Raw genomic sequence first — 24,998 nt, 5'->3', positions numbered from 1 at the left:
ATCGCTGTCACCCCCATTGTATATATATTCGAAAAACTTGTTGATTACACCTTCGAGGACCCTTGTGTCTCCAAGTGCTCCTGAAGACGAGTGGCTCCGTACTGCGCATACGCAAGCATGTACTCACTTGCATATGCACAGTACATAGCCACCCATCCCCAGGTGCACTCGTACTCCCAAAGACGGGTGGCTCCGTACTGCGCATACGCAAGCATGTACTCACTTGCATATGCACAGTACATAGCTACCCATCCCCAGGTGCACTCGTACTCCCAACGATCATACTGCGCACGCACGATCACGAGTGCTCCCAAAGCCTTCCAAAGGCTCCCGGAGGTGGCGTAACTTCACCGGGAGATGGTGCTAGAACAAGGAAACCAAGAAGGGACAGGGAGGGCTCAACAGGATCCAGAGCCTTCCCTCTCCATAGGTAAGTATCAGACTTAAAGGACACCCGAGGTGAAAATAAACTAATGAAATAAACAATTGTATCTATCCTTCTCCAAAAAAGACTTTTAAAGATATTCCACAGTTTTATTTTATATTTAAATCTACTTTTCAAGTTTTTACTTAGCTAGATCGCCCAAATCACCCAGACCCATTTTACGTAGATCACGGAAGAACCAAGGCAGACGAGTTAGTTTTAGCTCTCCGGAAGTGTCTGATTTCTCTGACACCTCAGACCCTGGGAAATCCAACAATCCCATTCAGGTTGCGACCAATTCTGGCCCCTCAAAAAACATCCAGAGCCAAGCCCACTATTACAGGAATCAGAGGAAGGGTCGCAAGAAAGGCAGGAGGGGAGGAGAAGGAAGATCAGACGGGCGGGAGTAAAATATGAAAAATAGATCCAAGCAAGGGGGGAGGGAACATGTAGTGTAGTGAACCTTTCCCAGCATGTCCTCTCTGCCATGGAAAGGAGTGTCCTTGCCCGAGGTCTCTCTTTTGCACCAACCAATCACATGGATATTTTCGAGACCATTGTTGATGTGAACAGGTTTGTGAGGACCATTTTATTACGGAAACATTTCTCCAAATGTGACGGGAATGAGGGTCCGGAGCAGGGGACTACGGTTGGCATCACTGATATTGGAGATTTTGAGGAAATCAGAGCCAGATGGTCCTTGGATTGCCTGGCTTCTGATAACTCGGGATTAATCTCCCTGGATGATGTTAAGCCTATCCGTGCCCGGAACCCGGACTTCTATCCTTTGTGCAGTAGAAGCCATCATGTCGAGACCTTTCAAGAGTTGGTAGAGAGAGATTTGGTGGAGTTAGAAAGCGCCCAGGGATCTAGAAACTCTAACCTGTCACGTCAGGAGCGACAGGCCCTCCAAAACCTTAAGAGTAATTCAAATATTGTTATCCTTAATGCGGACGGGGGGGGGGAGAGTTGTCGTTCTTGACAGTGAAAATTATAGAGCAGAAGCCCTGAGACAATTGGGAGACCCTGCAGTCTATCAAAAGTTGGGGGAGATCCAAAGGGAACTTTTTGATCTTCTATCTTTTGGCCGTAGCCTGGGAGTTCTGGACCAAAGGTTTTCTGACTATTTGGGTGTTACTCACCCTGTACCCCGATTTTCCATCATCTTCCTACGATCCACAAGCCGGGCGTTCCCCCAGAGGGCAGGCCCATTGTGGCTGGGATTGGTTTTCTGGGGGAGTGCCTGAGCGAATGGGCGGATTCCATGTTGCAGCCATTGGTAGGGAGGCTCTCAGGTTTCATCAGAGATACCAAGCATCTCCTTGCAAGTTTAGATGGCTTTACTTGGAGAGATCATGATGTGGATAACTATTGATGTAAAAGCGTTGTATTCATGTATACCCCATAATTTGGCCATTACATAGTTACATAGTTATTTTGGTTGAAAAAAGACATACGTCCATCGAGTTCAACCAGTACAAAGTACAACTCCAGCCCGTCCCCCACCTACCCCTGTTGATCCAGAGGAAGGCGAAAAAAAACCCACAAGGCATGGTCCAATTAGCCCCAAAAGGGAAAAATTCCTTCCTGACTCCAGATGGCAATCAGATAAAATCCCTGGATCAACATCATTAGGCATAACCTAGTAATTGTAGCCATGGATGTCTTTCAACGCAAGGAAAGCATCTAAGCCCACTTTAAATGCAGGTATAGAGTTTGCCATAACGACTTCCTGTGGCAATGCATTCCACATCTTAATCACTCTTACTGTAAAGAACCCTTTCCTAAATAAATGGCTAAAACGTTTTTCCTCCATGCGCATCTCATGTCCTCTAGTCCTTTGAGAAGGCCTAGGGACAAAAAGCTCATCCGCCAAGCTATTATATTGCCCTCTGATGTATTTATACATGTTAATTAGATCTCCTCTAAGGCGTCTTTTCTCTAGACTAAATAAACCCAGTTTATCTAACCTTTCTTGGTAAGCGAGACCTTCCATCCCACGTATCAATTTTGTAGCTCGTCTCTGCACCTGCTCTAAAACTGCAATATCTTTTAGTGATTAGAGTGATTGAATATCACCTTGGGAAGTATTCGGCTTACCCAAAGGACCTCCAGACCTTCATCTGCCTGGCCCTCAAGTACCTCCTTGCCCGCAATTATTTCATGTTCGATGGCGGCTTCTACCTCCAGAGGTGTGGCGCCTCCATGGGGGCGAAGTTCTCTCCGTCCCTGGCCAACCTCTATATGGGGTGGTGGGAGAAGTGCCACATCTTTGGGGGTGGGAGCTGGCATCTGGGGAATGTTGCATGGTACGGGAGGTATATTGACGACCTTCTTTTGGTGTGGAAGGGGACCCCCGAGAGTATACCTGCTTTCATGAGTTACTTAAATTCTAACACCTTCAACCTTCAGTTCACATCTAATTGGGGGGTTAGTTCCATTGACTATCTAGATGTCACCTTAGTGGGAGACCCTATCCAAGGAAGGGTATGTTCTAGGACCTTCCGCAAACCCTGTAGTGGGAACACCACCCTCCAAGCGACCAGCTGCCATCCGAGGCATACTATACGGGGGATCCCTGTTGGCGAGTTCATCAGGGCTCACCGCAATTGTTTGGAGGTGGCCTGGCTCGAGGAAGAGTTTGATAAAGTGGAAGTGAGGCTGAGGGATAAGGGGTATCCCGACTGGATGATCACGAGGGGAAGAATCAGGGCCATTTCAAAGAGCAGAGACCAACTATTAGATAATGAGAATGATGCAAGTATGAGTGTCTCCAAACCCACTTTTGTTACAACCTATAGTGTTCAATTTAATAAAATTGTTTCCATCCTTAAAAAATATCTCCCTATTTTGGATAGTGATGAGGACCTACGCAATATTTTACAGCAAGGGGTACGCTTTGCGAGCAGACGGGCTCCCACCATGGCCCGATCTTTGTCTCCAAGTCTCTATGAGTCAGAGAGAGGCGCTCACTTCTGCATTTAGACCCATTGAGTTATACTCCTGTTTGCCTGATAAAGCGGGACCACACCCGCGAAAGGTGTTGCACTAAGTGGAGTTGAATAAAAAAAAAATTGTATTGATATATTGTGACTCAATTGAGTTTTATATTTTCGAGGGAGGTAAGTCCACCTGAACATCCCCCTCTTTTAGACGGTTTTTATTCTACTCTGGCGCCTCTGTACACCAAGCTTTGCTGAACTCTATGAGTCCGGGCCTAGGTCGTCTACCTGGCTGAACTTGTTGGGCTCATACAGATGTGGAGTAAGGACATGTCACTATTGCAGAGTACACACAAAAACACGGGTAGCCACATCGGTTTTGAACGGACGTAGATTCCCGCTTAAACAATTCATTCATTGCGGGTCGTCAAATGTAATATATCTTATTACCTGTAGTGACTGTGCCCTGCGATATGTGGGTCGCACCACAAGACCGTTACGCGCCAGAATAGGGGAACATTATTGCGGCCCGGGATGGCTCAGTACCAATATCTCTAATGTGGCGAGGCATTTTCGCCAAGTACATCAGGGTGACATGTTCTCTTTTCCTTCCATGGATTGGAAAGGGTCTTACCAGCCCAGAGAGGAGGAGCTAAACGGCTTACGAGCCGTGAGGCTTTGTGGATTTTTAGGTTAGACATGAGACTCCCCAAAGGTTTGAATTCCCGCTGGGATTTGGCATTAATTACATAATGCCCGGTTTACCTCATCTCTCCTTTTTGCTGCTCTCATGTTTTTTGTTTATATTAATAACTTTTTATCTATCCCCCTTTTTTTTTGTTTAATGTATTAGAGGCATGTTGAAATTTTTTTTTTATGTCATTTGTTTTAAAGAGTCCCCTTATATTGAAACATGTATGTATTCATAACAGTCTCTTTTGAACTGTGAATATCCCTTCCTGTGTGTGGAGGTATGGGAGTGTCTTTGTCTTCAGGGACCACCCACTCCATAGGAGGAGGGAACAGGGACGGATCAAGACAAAGTTGCGCCTGGGGCAAGGTCAGGTTTTGGCGCCTAAAGGTCAGGTTTTGGCGCCAAAACTGCCATTCATTTTGCCGCCTTTTTAAGAATTCAACAAATTGCGCCTGGGGCAAGATACCCGCTTGCCCCCCCCTAGATCCGTCCCTGGGAGGGAATATAAGAGTACTTTGTGTCATATCTACTTTGGCTATGATTAAGGACCAACAGGTCCGAAACATGCCAGCTGGTGATATGTGAGGACTTCTGGATACATCCATAAATAAAGAAGCTTGATCTTACGGACATAGTGTGGACATTTTTCCTTCTGGTTTAAGTTTTTACTGTTTTATAGTTGTTATTTCTTATCAATGAGGGTCACACTGTAGTCTGACCCAGTCCTGACTCTTTCAGGCAGAGAAAGAAAAAAAAATGAACATAGAATACTTATTATTGTGCTAGGCACTGTACATACACATTAGATTTTCACAAACACAAAAAGAGGACTCTTGCGCTCCTATTCCTCGGTGACCACTTTAGAGATGTGTTCCTCTTAAGATATCATGCGCTGCGACGCTCCGTGGCAGGGTAACTTGGGCAAAACAATCAAAAAAAGAAGGAGGAGCGCGCCATAGCGCATTAAAAGATGGTTTATTATGGTCAGATCTGACGAAGGCGCAGAGCGCCGAAACGCGTCATGACGTCACACGCCCGCTGATTCAGCCACACCCACCTCACAGCCGGACGGAGCCCAGACGATCGGGACTCGCGCTGCTGGCCACGGCGCGACATCCTCCCCTGTTGAAGCGGTTGGCTGCCCGCTGACAAGCGCGTACACTCATATGTTTGTGAGTATAAACTTTTCATTTTAATAAACCATCTTTTAAGATTAATGCGCTATGGCGCGCTCCTCCTTCTTTTTTTGACTGTACATACACATGTCTATCTCATTATGTCACATGTCACTTCGGGTATCCTTTAATGAGAAATAGCTGAACCCATGCACTACTTGCACGTTTATAGAACGTAGTCCAAAAATAAATTGAGAAGGTCTTGTACACAATCCATGTTTAATCTGATATGAACATATAAAATACTGTATACACAATATCTAACCATTGTTTCTTACTGTTTAATGACGCATTTAATTATATACAGTATTTCTTTGGAAGCAGTTAAATATTTCCATTGCTTATCAGTTAGTAGAGTAGTGTGTGTGCTCACTGCCGCAGCAGAGATAAGTCAAAGTCACCGTTTTCATTTTCATTAACTGTTTTATATATGTTGTCTGTCTTCTGGGAACCAAATATAATAAAGTGTATATTTTATAAACTGTAACAGGTGTTGTATGCAATGCTGCAGTGTAATACAAATATTCTTAGCTGTTTCATTGGCTTTCAGTATGCCCATGGTTGGACAGGTGACTTTGACAATATAGAAGTCATGTGATCTTGCTTAGAGGAGATCTATGAACAGACACATTACCATGGGTTCATGTCTTATGTAAATATACTACAGAACTAATCAAATCCAGTGGAATTCCTTTATAGTAAACTCCGAGGTACTGGGCACAGTGGTTTACTATATCAGAAGTTTACTATGTCAATTGTGCAAGCATATAACATGTACTATAGTACTGTATGTTAATTCAGTCAATAACTGGGAGTCATTTTTTATTTTCAATGCTTCAACAAGTGAGCACAGACAGTATCTGAGGTAGACCAAAAGGCAGAGTGCTCAATATGCATGGATTTGCATGCAATAATCATGCGAGTGCTTGAACAGGAGGCATAGGTCTCAGCAGTTAATGCAGGCACAGTACAGATAGTGTGCTCTTCCGTCCACATTTCTGTGCATCCTGGATGATACTGTAGCATTGCAGCCATGCACAAGCAAGTCACAGATGATAGGCAATTCCCTCAGTAATCAGGCAGCAGCTTACACAGGAAGCATAGGTCTTAGCTTTAGAGGTAAATCACGCAAGCCCAGAGTAGTGTGCAGCTATAAGCAGGTTACAAGTTGCTGCCGCCTACCACAGCTCATGGGCCTCCGACTGACGTATGACGCATGCGCCTGCAACTTTCCACTATAGCCGGATACAGAATACCGCAGGGGCCAAAAAACAGGTTCTACTACACTAGGGTTTACTATACCAGGTGTTACTCCCACATACTGATAATGGGGCTTGGCCGGGCCCTGGAAATGGAGTTTACTACACCAGAAGGTTTACTTTATCAGAGTTTACTATAACGAGATTATACTATACAAAGGAATAAAGAATCACTTATATACTATAGCACTGTTTTCTTAACCTTCTGCCGCCCGCGTCACGCCAGTAGGCGTGGCCGCGGCGGCAGCCCCAGGACCGCCTAACGCCAATTGGCGTAAAGTCCTGGGGCTCTGTTTTGCATGAGATCGCGAGCATGGTGCGTGCGCATCTCATGCTCGGAGGGCGGAGCTCCGCCCCGCCTTCAGTCTCCGAGCGGCTATTGCCGCTCGAGAGACTGTTAGACGGCGATCACGCCGTCTATTTACACTGTGCAGCGCTGCGATGAGCAGCAGCGCTGCACTGGGGACAGCCGTGTGACACGGCTGTCCCCATGGGGGACAAGAGAGCGATCGGCTCTCATAGGCAGAAGCCTATGACAGCCGATCGCCATAATTGGCTGGCTGTGGGGAAGGAGGGAGGGAGGGAGGGAATAAACTTAAAGAAACAGGGTTTTAAAAAAAAACAAAAAAAAAAAACAATAATATTTATTAAAAAAAAAAAAAAATGGGGGGAGCGATCAGACCCCACCAACAGAGAGCTCTGTTGGTGGGGAGAAAAGGGGGGGGGGATCACTTGTGTGCTGAGTTGTGTGGCCCTGCAGCTTGGCCTTAAAGCTGCAGTGGCCAATTTAACTAAAAATTGCCTGGTCACTAGGGGGGTTTAGCCCTGCAGTCCTCAAGTGGTTAAATGAGCAATCACCCAAGTGCCACAGCATTCTCTTCAGTAAAGAAATACCTATGTGCTACAGCATAATTTCCTCCGGGAAGGAGTTGCCTACGGCCCCTTGTGCCACATCCTCCCAGGTGAGGAATCTTCCAACTTTCCCTGAGAAAACAGGCATGTGCCATAGTCCTACCACTCTGACTAAAATCTATTTTTCTTAGGCTGTTTTTCAGCTAATGTATTCATCTTCCTACTTCATAAAGGTTTATTCAAATGGTAAGCAACACCTGCTCAGTCTACCAGCCTGTTCTGAAATGATCTAATCAGAAATGAGACATTTTCCATATCATGGAATAGACATTACAGCTGATTAGAGATGGCCCGAACTTTTCGCCTGCGGACAGTTCCCGGCGAACTGCAAACATATGGAGTGTTCGACCTGCCCCCTATACATCATCATGGAGCCAAACTTTAACCCCATACCTCACAGTCAGCAGACACATGGCAGCCAATCAGCTAGCACACCCTCCTGGACCCCTACCCCCCTATTAAAAAGCGGTGGCCATATTGGATTCATTCTCTGCTAGCTGCTGTTAGTGAGAGCAGGGTCAGACTTACTGCAGATAGGTAGGGAAAGCAATAGCTAGGCCTGTGTTCTTGTTCCTCACTGAATACTTGCTGAAAGCACCCTAAATAGCCCTTTTGAGGGCTAGTACATCAGTCTCCTGCTTTTTATTTTGCGCGTGACACTCCTCAGCCCACTGACACCCATATCTGTGCACACTAATGCTATTTGTTGCTGCATTAAAGGGAACCCGAGGTGAGAGTGGTATGGAGGCTGCCATATGTATTTCCTTTTAAACAATACCAGTTGCTAAAACAAAGAATTTAATGTGTGTATTAAACACCAAGTGAACACCTGACTTATCTGGCTTTGCAAATTTGGCCTTATTGGCTATTCCTGAGGCAATGCTCATGCAAAAATGCATTTGCTTTCGCATACCAAACTATGCAGGGTCAAAAATTAACACCGCAAAGCGAAAACAATGCTAGTTGCCTGGCTGACCTGCTGATCCTGTGTGTCTAATATTTATAGCCATATACCCTGAACAAGCATATGCACATCAGGTACTCTGACTCAACTGACTCAAGTTTTACTGGATTATCCATATGCTTAGTCCAGGGTTTTGACTCAGACACTACTTATGCCTGAAGATTAACAGAGCTACCAGGCAACTGGCATTGTTTACAAGGAAATTAATATGGCACCCTCCATATCCCTCTCACCTCAGCAGGTACAGTACCACACCAGTGCATTATTTGTAGGAATGTACTGCAATTTCGGCCCTTTAGGGTTTAAAACCCAACTCTGCGTCAACTCCGTAATTTTTGATGGGGCCTTTGGCATGGATCCCCCTCTGGCATGCCACAGTACAGGTGTTAGACCCCTTGAAACAACTTTTCCATCACTTTTGTGGCCAGAAACAGTCCCTGCAGGTTTTAAAATTCATCTGCCCATTGAAGTCTATGGCAGTTTGCCGGGTTCGCCTGTTCGCGAATATTTGCAGAAGTGCGCTTTCGTTGTTTGCAAAACGAAAATTTTATGTTTGCGACATCTCTACAGCTGATACAGGCAACATGATCACAGAGCTGGAGTACAACCAAAGACTCGAATAAACTAGCCCTCAAGGTAGCCATTGAGTTTAGCAATCTGTCATCCAGTGCATGCTGCTCTAGTATGGGAGACATCTGGCTGTGCATGTGTCACAGGCTCACAGATCACCTCAGCAGACACGCTCAGGAAAGGACCACAGCACCGGCCATACAGGAGCATAGCTTGTTGTATAGTATGAGTGTTTTTGCATGCTAATCTTCTCAGCAATCATACTGCTAGAATCAGAAGTCTGCTATCATAACGAGCACCTAAATCCGCCTAAGTTTAGCAAGTATATTAAAGCAGACCTGAACTAAGAACTTCCTCTCTGTTCTAAAAGATAAACAACAGCATAACAACCTTTAAAGAAAAAAAACATTTCTTTGTTACAGCTGATACAAATCCTGCAATAAATCTGCAGCGTGTCTACTTCCTGTTTTCAAGGAAGCAGACATCGGGTTAACATTCTGTGTATACAAATTAGCTGGTCTGCCAAGGCAGCCAGCTGACACAGCTGAGAGATCAAAGTACACTGGTGATTAGTCACAGACGAGGGGGAATTAGACAGGCTAAAGTATCTCAATACATACAGGGTGCATTTCTCTGTTTTCCTCCTGCCCGGTGCAAGAGTTCAGGTCCACTTTAAATGCACCTTCCCCTAAGGGAGATTCATAAACTGGGTGAGCTTTGGGGTACACCCCCCTTTTCATCTTTATGGAAGCCTCCATCTTCTCTACTCTGTGCAACAAGTTGGAATTCCCACAATGATAGTGTGTCCCTGGCCGCTTGCCGTAATGCATGCTGGGGATGCGCAATTCATGCTGGGCGATTGTTAATTGATGTAGTTAGGAGGTGTAATCACATCAATGGCAACTACATCTCCCAGCATGCATCGCGGGAGGGAACAAAATGTTCATTTATACATATGCATACACCTACAATTAAAATATTTAACATTTTTGTGATAGTGGCCCTTTAAACGAATGATCTGACTGATATGGTTTCTTTTATGCACCACTGAACATTCCAACAGAAATCTGATTGAACGCAGCTGCCACTAAAGGGGTCAATACACCTCCTGATTTGCCACCAGGTTGACCTGTCAAGTTCCATACCAACAAAACTATGATAACATAAATACATTGATGCAGCACTCTATAGTAAAATATCAATAAAGTACTATGGGGATGGTTCATGCTGATGGTTTATTCTGTTGTTTCATAATCTCACTCAAGCAATACATTATGAAGAATTTAACTGATGACTTTGAATGGCAGTAAAACACACAGTACAATCAATTGATTACGAGACTATATGGAATGGCACTTCTTCTGAAAACCTGCCCAGGTACCCAGCTAACCTGAGGAAGGACTTTAGGGGTGCTGGAGCCCTTCTGACAGGCTGCATAACTTTATGCAACCTACTAAATAAATGCAGGAACTATGGCTAGATGGTGGAACTACATGGCCACAAGCAACCCTCTGACGGGTACATTGGCATAGGCTACTATTTGACAGGCTATATATGTACGGGGGATTGTTGTGGTGTTATATGGGCAGTCTGTTAAAAAGTTATATACGTACAGCCAACCGATTCAGAAGTTGCATAAGCATCATATTAAAGGGCTCAGTGGGCCTTTATGGAATGAGGAACCTACTACATGCATGGGTTCCTGCCGGGCACTCCGGTTTCCTCCCACATCCTAAAAGCATGCAGATAAGTTAGTTACCCCCCTCCCCCCCCCCCCCCCAAATTGGCCCTAGACTGCGGTATATACAGTACACAATACATACTGTACGTAGACATATGACAATGGTAGGGATTAGATTGTGAGCCCCACTGAGGGAAAGTTAAAGGATACCCGAAGTGACATGTGACATGATGAGATAGACATGTGTATGTACTGTGTCTAGCACACAAATAACTATGCTGTGTTCCTTTTTTTCTTTATCTGCCTGAAAAAGTTAAATATCAGGTAAGTGGCTGACTCAGTCCTCCTGACTACAGTGACTACAGACAGGAAGTGACTACAGCGTGACCCTCACTGATATAAAATTCCAACTATAACACTTTCCTAGCAGAAAATGGCTTCTGAGAGCAAGAAAGAGGTAAAAAGGGGAATTTCTTATCAGTGAGGGTCACACTGTAGTCACTTCCTGTCAGGACTGAGTCAGCCACTTACATACCTGATATTTACCTCTTTCACGCAGAGAAAGAAAAAAAGGAACACAGCATAGTTATTTGTGTGCTAGGCACTGTACATACACCTGTCTATCTCATCATGTCACATGTCACAACGGGTATCCTTTAAGACAAGACAATATACTTTACACAGCACTGCGGAAGATGTTGACACTATATAAATACTAAATAATAATAATGGGCAGCATACCCAGTAGACAGAAGCAGCTAGTGCAGTTTCAGGCTCAATATTAGAAGGGTATATAGACATGGAAGACATAAGTGTAGGCAACATGTATTACAATAATATGGGCAATATGTTGGGGGGTATTATACACTGCTATTCAGTACATGGTAATTTCACTAACAGTCCCCAAGAGCAGATCACAAGCACAGTTCAGCTGCATACACACAACAGATTAAACTTGGCCAAGTCAGTCGATAAAGACCACCCCGGGAGAGAATCTAGGGTGTGCACGGAAGCATCCCAAAATTGACAAAGATCCAACAGTAACAGGCTTGCAGGAATGGGATGGCTGGCATCTGCCTGTATACGAGCCTTAGTGGCAGGAAGCCAGGGCCAGTTTTATGTGCGCCTCCCTGTACAATCTAGTGTCCAATCTATTAATATTGTTGAGTGTATGGGTGCTTTAAAGCTAGTTTGAAGGGGAGCTAATTAACTTATCATCATGTTTTTAGGATGTGGAAGGGAACTAAAGTAACTAAAAAAAACCCACACACAAACACTGGTAGAATGTACAAGCTCCATATAGACAGTTTCCATGGGAATGTAGACATGGGCATACTGTTAAAGTACCACAGGGGTAGAGGAAGCTCGTAGAGCAGTTACACAAGCAACATATTACAGGGCTATATGAGCAGTTACATGGACAACAAGCTGATGAGCTATACGGACAATGGCAACATGTTAAAGTAGTATGAGAGCATGGGCAACCTGCAGAGCAGTTATACGGGCAACATACTAGAGAACTTTAATGGCAACCTGGTGATGTATTACTTGAGTTACCCGTAGAGCATTTATATGTACAACAGGCTCAGAGACTATATGGACAATGGAAACCTGTACTATGAGGACATGTACAACCTGCTGAGCAGTTACATGGCCAATATGTAGACATGGGTAGCTTGAAGAAAAGCCACATGGGCAACTTGTAGATTGCAAAAATACCTGTAAAACTATACAGGGAAATATAACATGCAAAGTAGGCCCACTATTGACAAGCCCTCTTGTGTATATACAAGAAATAACTTTATTGACAATATATTAAAAGGTGTAGAAACTCTCTGTAATAAGTAGAAAGAGCAGGGCGTATACCTATGAGTAACAAATACTGTGCCCCAAACATATGTTTGCTGCAAATAGACTGGGGAGGTCCTGGTCGATCCCCCTCCACCCCTAAACACTCGGGGGGGCGGGGGGGCACTCGCTATATCCCAGCCCCCAAAAGGGTAGGATAATAGGCAGGTATGATAAGCCAAGGTGGGAGTCGTACTGTCAGCACGGGTTACTGGACAACTGGTTACTTGGACAGCATGCTGAGGAGCTATGTGGTTATGTGCAACCAGTTGAAAGACAATGTGGGTTTGAGAAATATATCTACATGGACAGGTCAACAATTATTAAGATGATTACGGAGGACTTGAAGCTCTTTAACAGGTTGATAGGTCCACCAAGGAGCCATTCTTGGAAAGCAAGCACCACAAAATATCTGCAACAATTCACCCTGTGTTTTATGAATGTGTCTCTATAGCACATAAAAATACATCTGCAATGAGAGATGAAGCAGAGAACTCACTAAACTGCTTCTGCATAACGTAACCCCACTTGCCGTTCACTGGTCACCAGAAGATGTCAGAGATAATGTTACACAAAATAGTCAGCAATGTCTGAGTGATACGGAAAGTTCCTCCTGCAATGTTACAGGGCAATCATTGTGCTGTTCCAGCACTGCTATCGCACTGAACAAACAACCACCTGTTTGTACAGCACTAATGCTGCATGAAGCAGCGACCAAGTGCTATTCACAGATCCCTGGTGTCCTTGCTTGGCTTGCAATCCATTTTAATGATTGCCTGCTTAGTAGCTGATAATAAAGCATAGGAGGTGACAGCTGCCATTGTCTACATGGACATTCTTAAATTCTCCAGGGGGAACTACACCTCGAAGACCGACCTTCCTTGAGGTTCTACTGAGGTTTTGGCTCCTGCTCTCCCTTTGCCAGCAGAGAAGAAGGAAACAGCCGCTTCCTTCAGCGACATCGACTTGTCACTGCTTCCATGTGACAAGATGTAGGCTGCAGAAATCTTACACTCCTAATTATATCCTCATTCGAGTCATCTCTTTGGAAAAAGTGCTTTGGAATAAGGCTTCCTTCTTCTGAAATGATAACCCTTTGCTGGCTCACTGGTGACCCTGCTGAACCTTTCTGACTAACAGATGGGTGACACTTAAATAATGTTTGGAACAATTAGGCGCAGGGATAATTAGGCGCAATATATCTACGGTAAATGCCTAACCATACAGTTGAGTATTGATATGCTAAAAGATAACACTGATAAAATATGGGTTTCAGCTAGAGGTAGCATCGTTGGAGGCACCAGGCACGGTGGTGTAGTGGCCAGAACTCTCACCTTCAAGCCCTACGTCTCTGGGTTGAATTTGGCAGGGTTGTGAAGTCCAAGAGTCAGAGACATTTTGGGTACCTGGATTCGGAGGTTTCAATAAACTGAGGAGTCAGAGTCAGATGATTTTTGTATTAACCCCACAGAATTAGACTAAGGAGTCTAAGTCGAGGAGTCAGAGCTATTTTGGGTACCTGAAGTCGTAGTTGATGATTTTTGTACAGACTCCACAGCCCTGGAATTTGGGCCAGGACACTATCTAGTTAAAGTTTGTACATCCTCTTCATGTCTGCGTGGGTTTCCTCCCACATCCTCAAAACGTACTGATACGTTAATTGGCTTATTACCCCAAAATTGGTCCTATGCTGGGAATACACGGTTCGTTTTTGAACCAGATAGATGGCTCGATAGATCATTTCTGACATATCCGATCTCCTGCTCGATCGCTCCCCCGCTCGATTTGTGATAGAAGTGAATGGAAAAAGATAAGAAAAACGAGCGAAAGATAAGAGAATCGACTGCAAAATCGAGCGGTATCCTCAGCATTAGACTACGATGGCCATATGACTGCAGTAGGGATTAGACTGTGAGTCCCTGTAATGTCTGGTACGCACCATGCAATTTTCCCAGCAACGAGAAATTTCCCATCGTGCCATAATTCCCAGCATGTTGCTTCTGATCGAGAAAGGGATCGATTTTGAGAACAGTGCACAAAGTAGAGAGATTAGAGATCAGTAGTGCCTTTCTCAATCGGAAGCAGATCGGTCATGCTGGAAACTATAGAATGATGGGAAATTTCAATAGATCTATAGGGAAAATTGCATATTGTATACCCAACCTATGAGACAATAATAGTCAGGATTATATACTCCGTAAAGCTGCTGCAGAAGATGTCACCTCTATATAAATAGAAGACAAGGTGTTGGTGGTGAAGGTTAGCTTTCAGCATAATTAAGGATTCAGATTAGTGTTATGGTTAGTATAAAAGACTAAGATTAGTAGGAATGATTAGTACTAGGTTCAGTATATTATCATTATTATTATTATTATTAATTTATATAGCACCAGCATATTCCACAATGTAGAGAGTAAAAATCGAGAACAAATAGTGTTACAGCTAGTGTAAGGAGTTAGGAGGAATAATTAGTGTTAGGGCTAGTGTAAAGAGTTAAGGTTAGGAGGAATAATTAGTGTTAAGGCTCAAACACACGTCGGATTTTTCCAAGCGGATCCATTAAAACCAATGTTATCAGCTGAACGACCGACTGTACACACGCCCGTTTTGACGTCCAAATGACCGGACGTTTGGACATCCGAACAACTGGTATATTTGGAAAAATCCAATGTGTGTATGAGCCTTTAGGGCTAGTGTAAAGAATTAAAGTTAGGAGGAATAATTAGTGTTATGGCTAGTGTAAAGAGTTAAGGTTAGGAGGAATAATTAGTGTTGGCGATTGTAAAGAGTTAAGGTTAGGAGGAATAATTAGGGTTGGGGCTAGTGTAAACAGTTAAGGTTAGAAGGAATAATGAGTTGGGGCTAGTGTAAACAGTTAAGGTTAGAAGGAATAATTAGTTGGGGTTAGTGGAAATAGTTAAGGTTAGGAGGAATAATTAGGGTTGACGATTGTAAAGAGTTAAAGTTAGGAGGAATAATTAGAGTTGGGGCTAGTGTAAAGAGTTAAGGTTAGAAAGAATAATTAGGGTTGGGGTTAGTGGAAAGAGTTAAGGTTAGGAGGAATAATTAGGGTTGAGGTTAGTGGAAAGAGTTAAGGTTAGGAGGAATAATTAGAGTTGGGGCTAGAAGAAAGAGTTAAGGTTAGGAGGAATAATTAGGGTTGGGGTTAGTGGAAAGAGTTAAGGTTAGGAGGAATAATAAGGGTTGGGGCTAGTGGAAAGAGTTAAGGTTAGGTGGAATAATATTAGAACTAGTGTAAAAACTTAAGGTGAAGAGGAATGACTTAGTGTTAGGGTTAGTGAAAATGGGTGACGGTTGTTTTTTGTTGTAATAAATAAATAAATAAATGAAGGTCAGTTAGCCATACTTTAAGTAAGCGGTAAGGTTGGTTTAGTGTTAGGGTACAGGTTCAGGTTAACATTAGGCTTTTTCCTGAAAACCAATCATTTAATAGTCACTACATGTAAATGGAGGGGGTCTAAAACTGAGATCCTATTTCGCTTCAAAACCTGAGGCACCTCATTTATTTGTGAACCCAAATATCTGCCACCCAGGCTGATGCCCCCCTTAACTACTGAGTCAAATTTAGTGCACCAAATATAATGTATCAGGATGACCAAACAACTGACTTCTGGCTCAGTTGAAGTCAATGACACTACACTGTCACCAGCTGTCACACGCTGAAAACAAACCCATTCATTTGCTCTGATTGATCCCTCATTGCATTTCTCATTCAGCAGGCAGTGCAAGCACAGGGCACACAGGCTGGCATGGCCAGCCAGCACCTGAGTTGGCAGCAGAAGGGATGTCACCCACGCTGGAGGATGTCACCGATCACACAGGCAGGGGGTCGCTACTTACATCATCCCATTTGATACACTTGGATCCTTTCTTCAAGGTGTCAGAGACGCAGACACGTTTCAGCTGCAGAGCATGAACCCCTGGCTGAGCCCCAGCCATGTCCACACATTTATACCCGGAACAGGCGAGGAGATGGAAGCCGGAATCCTGGGCGGCTCGGGCCGGTGCCCCACGCTGGACGGGCTGCTGGATGGAGGATGAGCAGTGGGGATGCACAGCTGATAGCACACAGCGAGATACCCGGCAGCAGCGCAGCGATCACAGCTCAGCCTACTCCTCCAGCTGCCTCCTCCTACTCCTCCACACAGAACCATTCAGCAGCTCGCCCCCCCTCTCTGGCATACACAGATGAGAGCTAGAAAGCACACACATGCATATGCATACGCCTTGTGTTCTTCTCTGCAATCACAGCAAGCCAACTTTATAATTAGGCTGGCATGACTTGCTGAGCAGCGCCACCTACAGGGGAAAGGGTGGAACTGCAGGGAAGGCAGTGTGCAGTAGTAATAATACAATAATAATAATCAACAAACCCTACTATTATTAACCACTTCACAACTGAGGGGGTTTAGGCCCGGTTCACACTAGCGTTTTGTGTGAAACCGGGCCGTACGTCCGGGTCCGGGGGGGTCCGGGGGGCCGTACGCATCCCTCAGGATCTGGTCAGGTTGCAAACAAAAAAGTATCAGTTCGGCATCCAGAAAGTAACACTTCCGGATTGCCGATACTGTACTTTAAACAGGCGCAGCAGCAGAGACAGGCATGGGAAGAGTGGGGGCCCCTATCTGTCCATGCCTGGACCCCCCATATGGCAAAGGACGGGGGCCGTAAGCACCCGTTCCTATTGCCACTGTGATGAGAAACTTCCGTTTCTCATCACTTCCTATGTTGCGGGGAAAATGGTCAGGTTCCGGGTCAGGTGCGGCGGCCGGAGCTGCATTCCGGAAAAATGCTGCATGTTGGAGAAATCCTGAACGCAGCCCGGACCGCAGCCCGGACCCGGATCCTGACAGACGGACGGGTGTGAATGGATATATTGATTAACAATGTATCCATTCACATCCGGGTCCGTTTGTACAGTATACGGTGCGTTCCGGTCCGGGGAAACCGGACCTGGAACGCTAGTGTGAACCGGGCCTTACCCCTGAAACACCAGAGCAATTTTTACCTTTCAGTGCTCCTTCCATTCATTCGTCTATAACTTTATTATTTTTTATTGCAATGAAATGAACTATATCTTGTTTTTTTCGCCACCAATTAGGCTTTCTTTAGGTAGGACATTATGCCAAGAATTATTTTATTCTAAATGTGTTTTAATGGGAAAATAGGAAAAAATGTGGGAAAAAAATCATTATGTTTCAGTTTTCAGCCATTATAGTTTTTAAATAATGCATGCTACTGTAATTAAAACCCATGAAATGTATTTGCCCATTTGTCCCAGTTATAAAACCGTTTAATTAATGTCCCTATCACAATGTTTGGCGCTAATATTTTATTTGGAAATAAAGGTGTCTTTTTTTCAGTTTTGCATCCATCTCTAATATTTAAAAAGTTCAGTCCCTAAGGTAACCATTTATGGTTTTTTTTATTACAAAAAAAATAATTGGGGAGTGTGGGAGGTAATGAGTTAATTAATTGTGTAAAACTAATGTATGTGTATATGAAAAATGCTTTAGGGTGTAGTTTTACTATTTGGCCACAAGATGGCCACAGTGATTTTTTGTTCATGCGACCTGCAAGCATCCGGAAGTACACTTGCAGGAAGCACAATGAGGCTGGGAAAATCACAATGATCGCGCTGCTACTCATAGAAGCAGCTGATCATTGCGGGGGCTTAGATCAACGAACGGGAACGGTTTTTCACGTTCATTGATCTTCGTGTGAGCGGGCGGTGGCGTGCATGAACGGCAGGAGCACCCGCACGAGCGAGCGGGAGCGCGGACAGCGGCGGTAGCGCAGGAGGTGCGGATATCTCCGTCCCTGGGGGAGAAAGGATGGAAAAAGGGACGGAGATATCCGCACCAGTGGGGGTAAAGTGGTTAACCAGTTGAAGAGAAACTGTAACCAAGAATTGAACTTCATCCCAATCAGTAGCTGATACCCCCTTTCCCATGAGAAATCTATTCCTTTTCTCAAAAGGATCATCAGGGGCCTCTGTATGGCTGATATTGTGGTGAAACCCCTACCACAAATGATGTCAGCGCCTCCCACACTATGGGAGCCTTGTTGCATTGTGAGAAATAACAGCTGTGCCAAAAAAGCAAGCAGCATCTCCTTCCAGTGACATCACCTACCAGCAGTAAAAATGTCACTGTAAAATGTAATGGGGTCCTAGGCAAGGTAGTAGATATGGGGCCCCCTTGTAGTCTTTTTGGAAAGCAGAAGTGGAGAGAGGTCAGAGAAGGTGGCAGGTGGGCCCCTTGACACCCACTAGGCCCCAAGCACCTGCCTAGGTTGCCTGGTGGATGATCCTGCTGTTGCTGTATTCCTGGTTCACAACCCAACCACGGCACTATCTGAGGTCGTTTGTATCTTTTCATTGTGTCTCCGTGGGTTTCCCCCGGACACTCTGGTTTCCTCCCCAAAACATACAGATAAGTTAATTGTGTTCCCCCTAAGTTGGCCCTAGACTACGATACATACACTACATGCATACACATATGACTATGGTAGGGATTACCTCTGAGGGACAGTCAAACTGAAGTGAGAAGAATATGGAGGCAGCCATATTTATTTCCATTTAAGCAATACCAGTTGCCTGGCAGCCCTGCTGGTCTATTTGGCTGCAGTAGTGTCTGAATAATACCAGAAACAAGCATGCAGCTAATCTTTTCGGACCTGACAATAATGTCAGAAACGCCTGATCTGCTGCATGCTTGTTCAGGGTCTATGATCTAAGGTATTAGAGGCAGAGGCTCAGCAGGACAGCCAAGTACCTGGTATTGCTTAAAAGGAAATAAATATGGCAGCCTCCATATATCTCTCACTTTAGTTGTCCTTTAAGTGACAAGACAATACACTCTGTACAGCCCTTCAGAATATGTCGGCACTAAATAATAATATGTTTCCTTGGCTATTTACAGAATACACTTAATCTGTATGTTTTTGGGATGTGGGAGGAAACTGGAGTAAACCTATGCGGTGTTGCACCACAATTAGCTGTCTCGTTCAATATAGCGGGAAACCACACCCATACACAGGGAGGCTATCCCGCTGAGGCCCCATACACACTACAGCGTTTAGCCGGCGACTTCAGTGCTATAGAAGCGCTAAACGCAGAAAAATCGCCGCAGTGTCCAGTGATTTTTCTGCGTGTAACCGCGGAAAAAATCACTCCCGCAAATCGCCGGCGGTAATCGCTGGCATTTTGCGATTTGAAGTGTGAATGGGGCCTAATAGGTTGCCAGTGTAACTGCTCTACGGGCTGTCTCTGCCACCCCTGTAGTATTGAAAAAGAACCTGAACTGAAAATAAAAAAGTCAAAATAACCATACACAGGTCATACTTACTTCCTGCGCAGTCTACTGCTAAATCTCTCTCTTCTCTCCTGCGTCCCACTTGTCCACTGTGATCAATTGATTTCTCCATCCTCCATGTTAAAAATGGCCATTACCCCATAACAGCTTCCTGGTCAGCACACTGTTAAACTGTAACATCGCCCACTTGAGCCATAGGGAAACATGGACATTACCTTGCATATTCAGTTGTAACTGACAGCTGCTGATATATAACTGACAGCAACTGGTATATTTCAGTTCTGACAAAATATTGATCACTGTAATAAGAAAATGGTGACCTTCTGAGAGGAACTGACGGTGAGGTTATTATGTAATATTCATCTGCAGCTACGGTACGTCATGTGTTTATTTTAAATAATTTTCCTCGCTTCAGGTTTTCTTTAAGTAGTTTGCCCATGTCTACATTCCCAGCATGGAAACTGTCAGTATAAAGCTTGTACATTCTACCGGTGTTTGGAACATACATACAGCTGACACTGTGCTCTATAAAAATGTTGTTTATGTGCATTGATTATGGCAGAAGCAGAATGAACTGGAGGGAAGTTTTGTTCAGGTTTGCTTTTAAAGTGGTCTGAAACTCTGACTAACATTCGATAAAATGTGTTTTCCTACTTTGTATTACTCCTACAGTTATCATATTTGCTTTTGTGCACAAGTAATATTGTCTGTCTACAAATTACACATTTCCAAAGTGTAGTTTATTTTGTCCTGCATTTTATTCCAGCTGCTTTTTATTATATATTAAAATCTTTTGATGAGCTGTTCTGAACTGTGTGTGTGCTTGAAGTATAGAGAGATTCTCAGAGAGCGTTTTCAGTTGTTTACACACAAATGTAACAAGATTGTGGGTGTAAACAAAGATACTGTTATCTCCTGCCAGTTAAGATGACTCAAAATCATCCCTATGCTAGACTACTTAGAGTGTTACTGGCCGTCTAATGGTCCTCCTCAGCCTTAGAATACAGCCTACCTGGAAGGGATGAGCAATGATATGCAAATACTTCTAAGTTTATGCAAATGTATGTACATTTTTTCAATATACAGCTTGAAAATGGACCAATCAATGCAGACCCAGGTTTAAATTGATTGGTCCAAAATCAAGCTGCATATACCGTATTTGCATAGAAAATGTACATACTTTTGCATAAACTCGGAAGTATTTGTATGTTATTAATCATCCCTACTATCTGGTAGTCTAGTGGTTCCTCCCTCCCCATTATGGTATCGCCTGGCAATGCCTGATAAAGGTCTCCCCATCCTCCAGGCACCTCTCTGAGGCACTTGGTTCAGCTACAGACCTGCACTGTACCTACTCCTACCTATTGCCTGATGAAGCGGGGTCATACCTGCGAAACGCGTTCCCCTGGAGTATGTAATACATTTGTTTTGCTAAAATTTGTTGACATATCTTGAGTATGTTTGGAGGCGGTAAGTCCACCACTGCCTCCACAAATTTTAAGCTTTTTAGACATTTTTATTCTTCTGGTGCCTCTGTATCCATGTTACATTGTTCCTGCCAGAAGAAAGCTCTAATTTACACAATGAAAAAGCTGACACAAATGGATACCACAGAAAATAAAACAACTTCAATAATTATAAATCAACTGTAATGCTTAAAAGTAAATCTGAAAAGCAAATAGCTACAGCCTTGAGGGTTGAAAGCCAGCTTTATGCATGGGCATGATTTTATACTCACATACAGTACATGTTAAAGTGGATCCAAGATGAACTTTTACTCATTGCATAATTGTGTTCCTTGCCTATTGTTTATAGGGCATTCCTCAAGGCAAATATTTTTTTGTTTTAATACTCTAATTCCCTATAAACTAAACAAACCATGCCCACAGGTTTTCAGAGAGCCAAGGCATTTTCAGACAGTAGCAAGGGCTCATGGGAGCTCAGTCTAGGCAGGAGGATGGGGAGGTATTACTAGCCAGAGATTTCAGAGGCAGAGGGGAGGAGGGAGGAGGAGGGGGGATTAGGTTTTTTTTCACAGGTTGAGTGCTCAAGATGCAGATAAGCCTGCCTCTGTGTAATGTTTAGAAACAACATGGCATTGTATCACAGGAAGAAATTATAAATCATATTCTATTGAAGCTGTTTGCAGCTAGATTTGCTGTGTAAACTTTAGATAAGATATATAGACAAGTTACTTGTTATGGTTAGTTTTTCATCTAGATCCGCTTTAAAGTGAAAAAGTACTGTTCTCAAGGACAAATCAAGTCCCTCTAGGTTAACAATATACAGTATTTGTTGTATAACACAAACATTTGAAAATCTTTACTTCAAATATTTTATAGTATTGTTTTTATGCCCTAACACAAATAAACACAACCACTGCAACAACTGCAACAGCGTCCTAAGGCTGGCCAATGATCCCACAGATATACTGTATTTTTTAAACTATAAGATTCACTTTTTATCCCCCAAAAGGGGGAGGGGGGAGTCACTGCATCTCATAGTCCAAATGCAGGGAGTTCCTGACTTGTGAACGCCTGCCAATACGTACCTCCAACCCGCCACAATGTCAGGGGACTCCCTGCACTGTGCCCATGCCGAGGAGGACAGAGGGGGACAAGCGAAAGACACAGGGGGACACAAGGTATTTAAATTTTCTGCACCGGCCATTGACTTACGGTACATACAAGTCCGTCAATAACGCGCTGTTGACTTTGCGATGGCTCAGTGGCTAATAAGGCACTTACGGCGAAATGACACAGTAAGTGTGCTAGGCCCCATAGAAGTTAATTGCTGTTGCGTTACCCTGTGTGCATAAAGGGCGACACAATGAAACTGGCGTAGTGTAAAAGGGGCCTAAAGGACAACTGAAGTGAGAAGTATATGGAGGTTTATTTCCTTTTAAACAATACCAGTTCCCTGGCAGCCCTGCAGGTCTATTTAGCTGCAGTAGTGTCTGAATCACACCAAAAACAAGCATGCCGCTAATCTTGTCAGATCTGAAAATAATGTCAGAAACATCTGATCCGCATGCTTGTTCAGGGTCTATGGCTGGCCTGGAACACACCAAAGGAGTTTTTCTGAGCGTTTTGAGTTTTTAAATCTGCTGCTAATGTTATCCTATGTGTCTGTGCACACTGGAGCAATGAGGTTTTGTAAAAAACCCATAGCATTACATTGGGAAGAGCTTTTAGAGGTTTCAAAAGCTCTTCCCAATGTAATGCTATGGGGTTTTTTACAAAACCTCATTGCTCCAGTGTGCACAGACACATAGGATAACATTAGCAGCAGATTTAAAAACTCAAAACGCTCAGAAAAACTCCTTTGGTGTGCACCAGGCCGCTATGAGTATTAGAGGCAGAGGATCTGCAGGATAGCCGGGTAACTGGTATTGTTTAAAAGAATATAAATATGGCAGCCTCTATCTACCTCTCACTTCAATTGTCCTTTAAGGCTTTTGTTTATTCCATTCATGCATGCCAATTCACTCTCCAGACAATGATCGTGGTCATTCACGTTATGTTCGTAATAATGCAACATAATTAGGATGCCCTGCTGTGTACATTTTTTTGTACACAAACATGCGTGTTGTTAAGAAAGTGGCTGCAGACACATTACACATTAAAGTGCGCACATAGTTCATTGCCATGCAACGCGTGCGTTATAATCTGTCGGTTACGCATCTGTAATGTGTGAATGAGCCCCACAAGACTAAAAAACATGCAAATCACAAAGAAAATACATGTTGACAAAACACTTTTGCTTTTTATTAACTTGCCTTAATGAATATGATCTATGTTCTGAGCAAAATATAATCTTCACATCTGTTTCCTCTCTCTGGATGCTGTTTACCCGTCCTACAAGCAGAAGAACATTCTAATTCCCTCGATGTTTTTACAACAAGAATTCAAATGGAAATCTGTTTCAGAAACTACTGGAGCATTTCAGAATCCAATATAATTCAAGAAAAATGAGTTATGAGGCCAGCATACCAATGTACACAGCAGCGAGTGATGCCTGGTGGCCCAACTAAATCCCCCTTCCACAACTTTCATCCTCGCTTTCCTTCAGCTGCCACCAATCGCTACTCAACTACTCCTCTGAAAGCCATCATCACCCCGTTTCTTTTCATTTATAGTGAAACTAGTCCAAAATAAAGCCTAAGCCATTGTAAAGTGAAAATAAGTGAGGCAGCTAATTTTGGAAGAAGAAGGGGTGGGAGGATTGGTCATATGATGCAAAAGATAGAATATCCTATGATATCCACAATGGGGTGCTTCATTTTGACCCAAGAGTTTGGTCATAGTAGCAGGGGCACGTGCCCCTCATCTATTCTGCGGTGCCTTGGATGTCCCCCAGGCAGAGTTAGCTGTGGTGCCTCAATGGCGGGCATGCTGGGAGCTGTGGTGCATCTCTCTAGGTTATGCTGAGTGCTGTGGTGCCTCTATGTGGGCATACTGGGTACTGTGGTACCATGTTTGGCGCTGTGATGCCTTTATAGGGGCATGCAGGGGGCTGTGGTTCTTCTATGGGCGTATGCTGGGAGTTGTGGTGTGACTGGTGTCTTAATGGGAGGCCCCTGGGCTGGGAGCATGGGAGGTGGTCCACTAGAAGGTCAGGAAATGTTGTGGGGGGGACTGCCAGATAACCTGGCGGCAGGCCAGTCCGCCCGGCAGAAAGCCAGATCAGCCAGCACCAGAAGCCAGGTAACTCTGCCTGTTTATATTGTATGCTGCATTTTTTGTTTTTTGTCGTTTTTCCTTGTATTAATGGAGAGGGGGCTTCATCCAACATGTTGCTGGGCAGGCCTACTTAGACCGCTGCTAAGTTTATGTATATTTGGCTCCACCTATGACCACACCCACATTTGGTGCATGGCCACACCCATTTTCCATCTGAAGTGCCCAAAAGTGCCCTGGATCTCTTAGGATCTTAGCAACGCCCCTGCATAGTAGTCTTAGGGCCTGATTCACAAAGCGGTGCTAACAGTTAGCACGCTGGTGAAAAGCCCTTTATCATGCCTAAACTCAGTTTAGGCATGATAAGTTTAGGTGTGATAAGTTTAGGTGCGATAAGTTTAGGCATGATAAGTTTAGGTGTGATAAGTTTAGGCATGATAAATTTAAGCACCAACTGCGTTAGCACCGCAGTGCACAGCTGATCAAAAGTTTTGCGCTAGCAAAGTCTGGTGC

At 44.0% G+C, this 24,998-nt stretch overlaps 1 protein-coding gene across 1 annotated transcript in view; it reads right to left on the bottom strand.

Annotated features, from left to right (window-relative positions):
• Positions 1-16,601, bottom strand: part of PLCB1 (phospholipase C beta 1) — an 887,760-nt gene extending 871,159 nt beyond the window's left edge. The window contains exon 1 of the mRNA XM_068232505.1: positions 16,331-16,601. Within this exon, the coding sequence (XP_068088606.1) occupies positions 16,331-16,429 (99 nt within the window). The 5' untranslated portion in view covers positions 16,430-16,601. The remainder of the gene's footprint in view (positions 1-16,330) is intronic.
• Between the last annotated feature and the right edge of the window lie 8,397 nt (positions 16,602-24,998).

The sequence above is a fragment of the Hyperolius riggenbachi genome, chromosome 4, assembly GCF_040937935.1.
Source record: "Hyperolius riggenbachi isolate aHypRig1 chromosome 4, aHypRig1.pri, whole genome shotgun sequence".
NCBI lineage: Eukaryota > Metazoa > Chordata > Amphibia > Anura > Hyperoliidae > Hyperolius > Hyperolius riggenbachi.
This window is presented reverse-complemented; position numbering and strand designations above follow the sequence as displayed.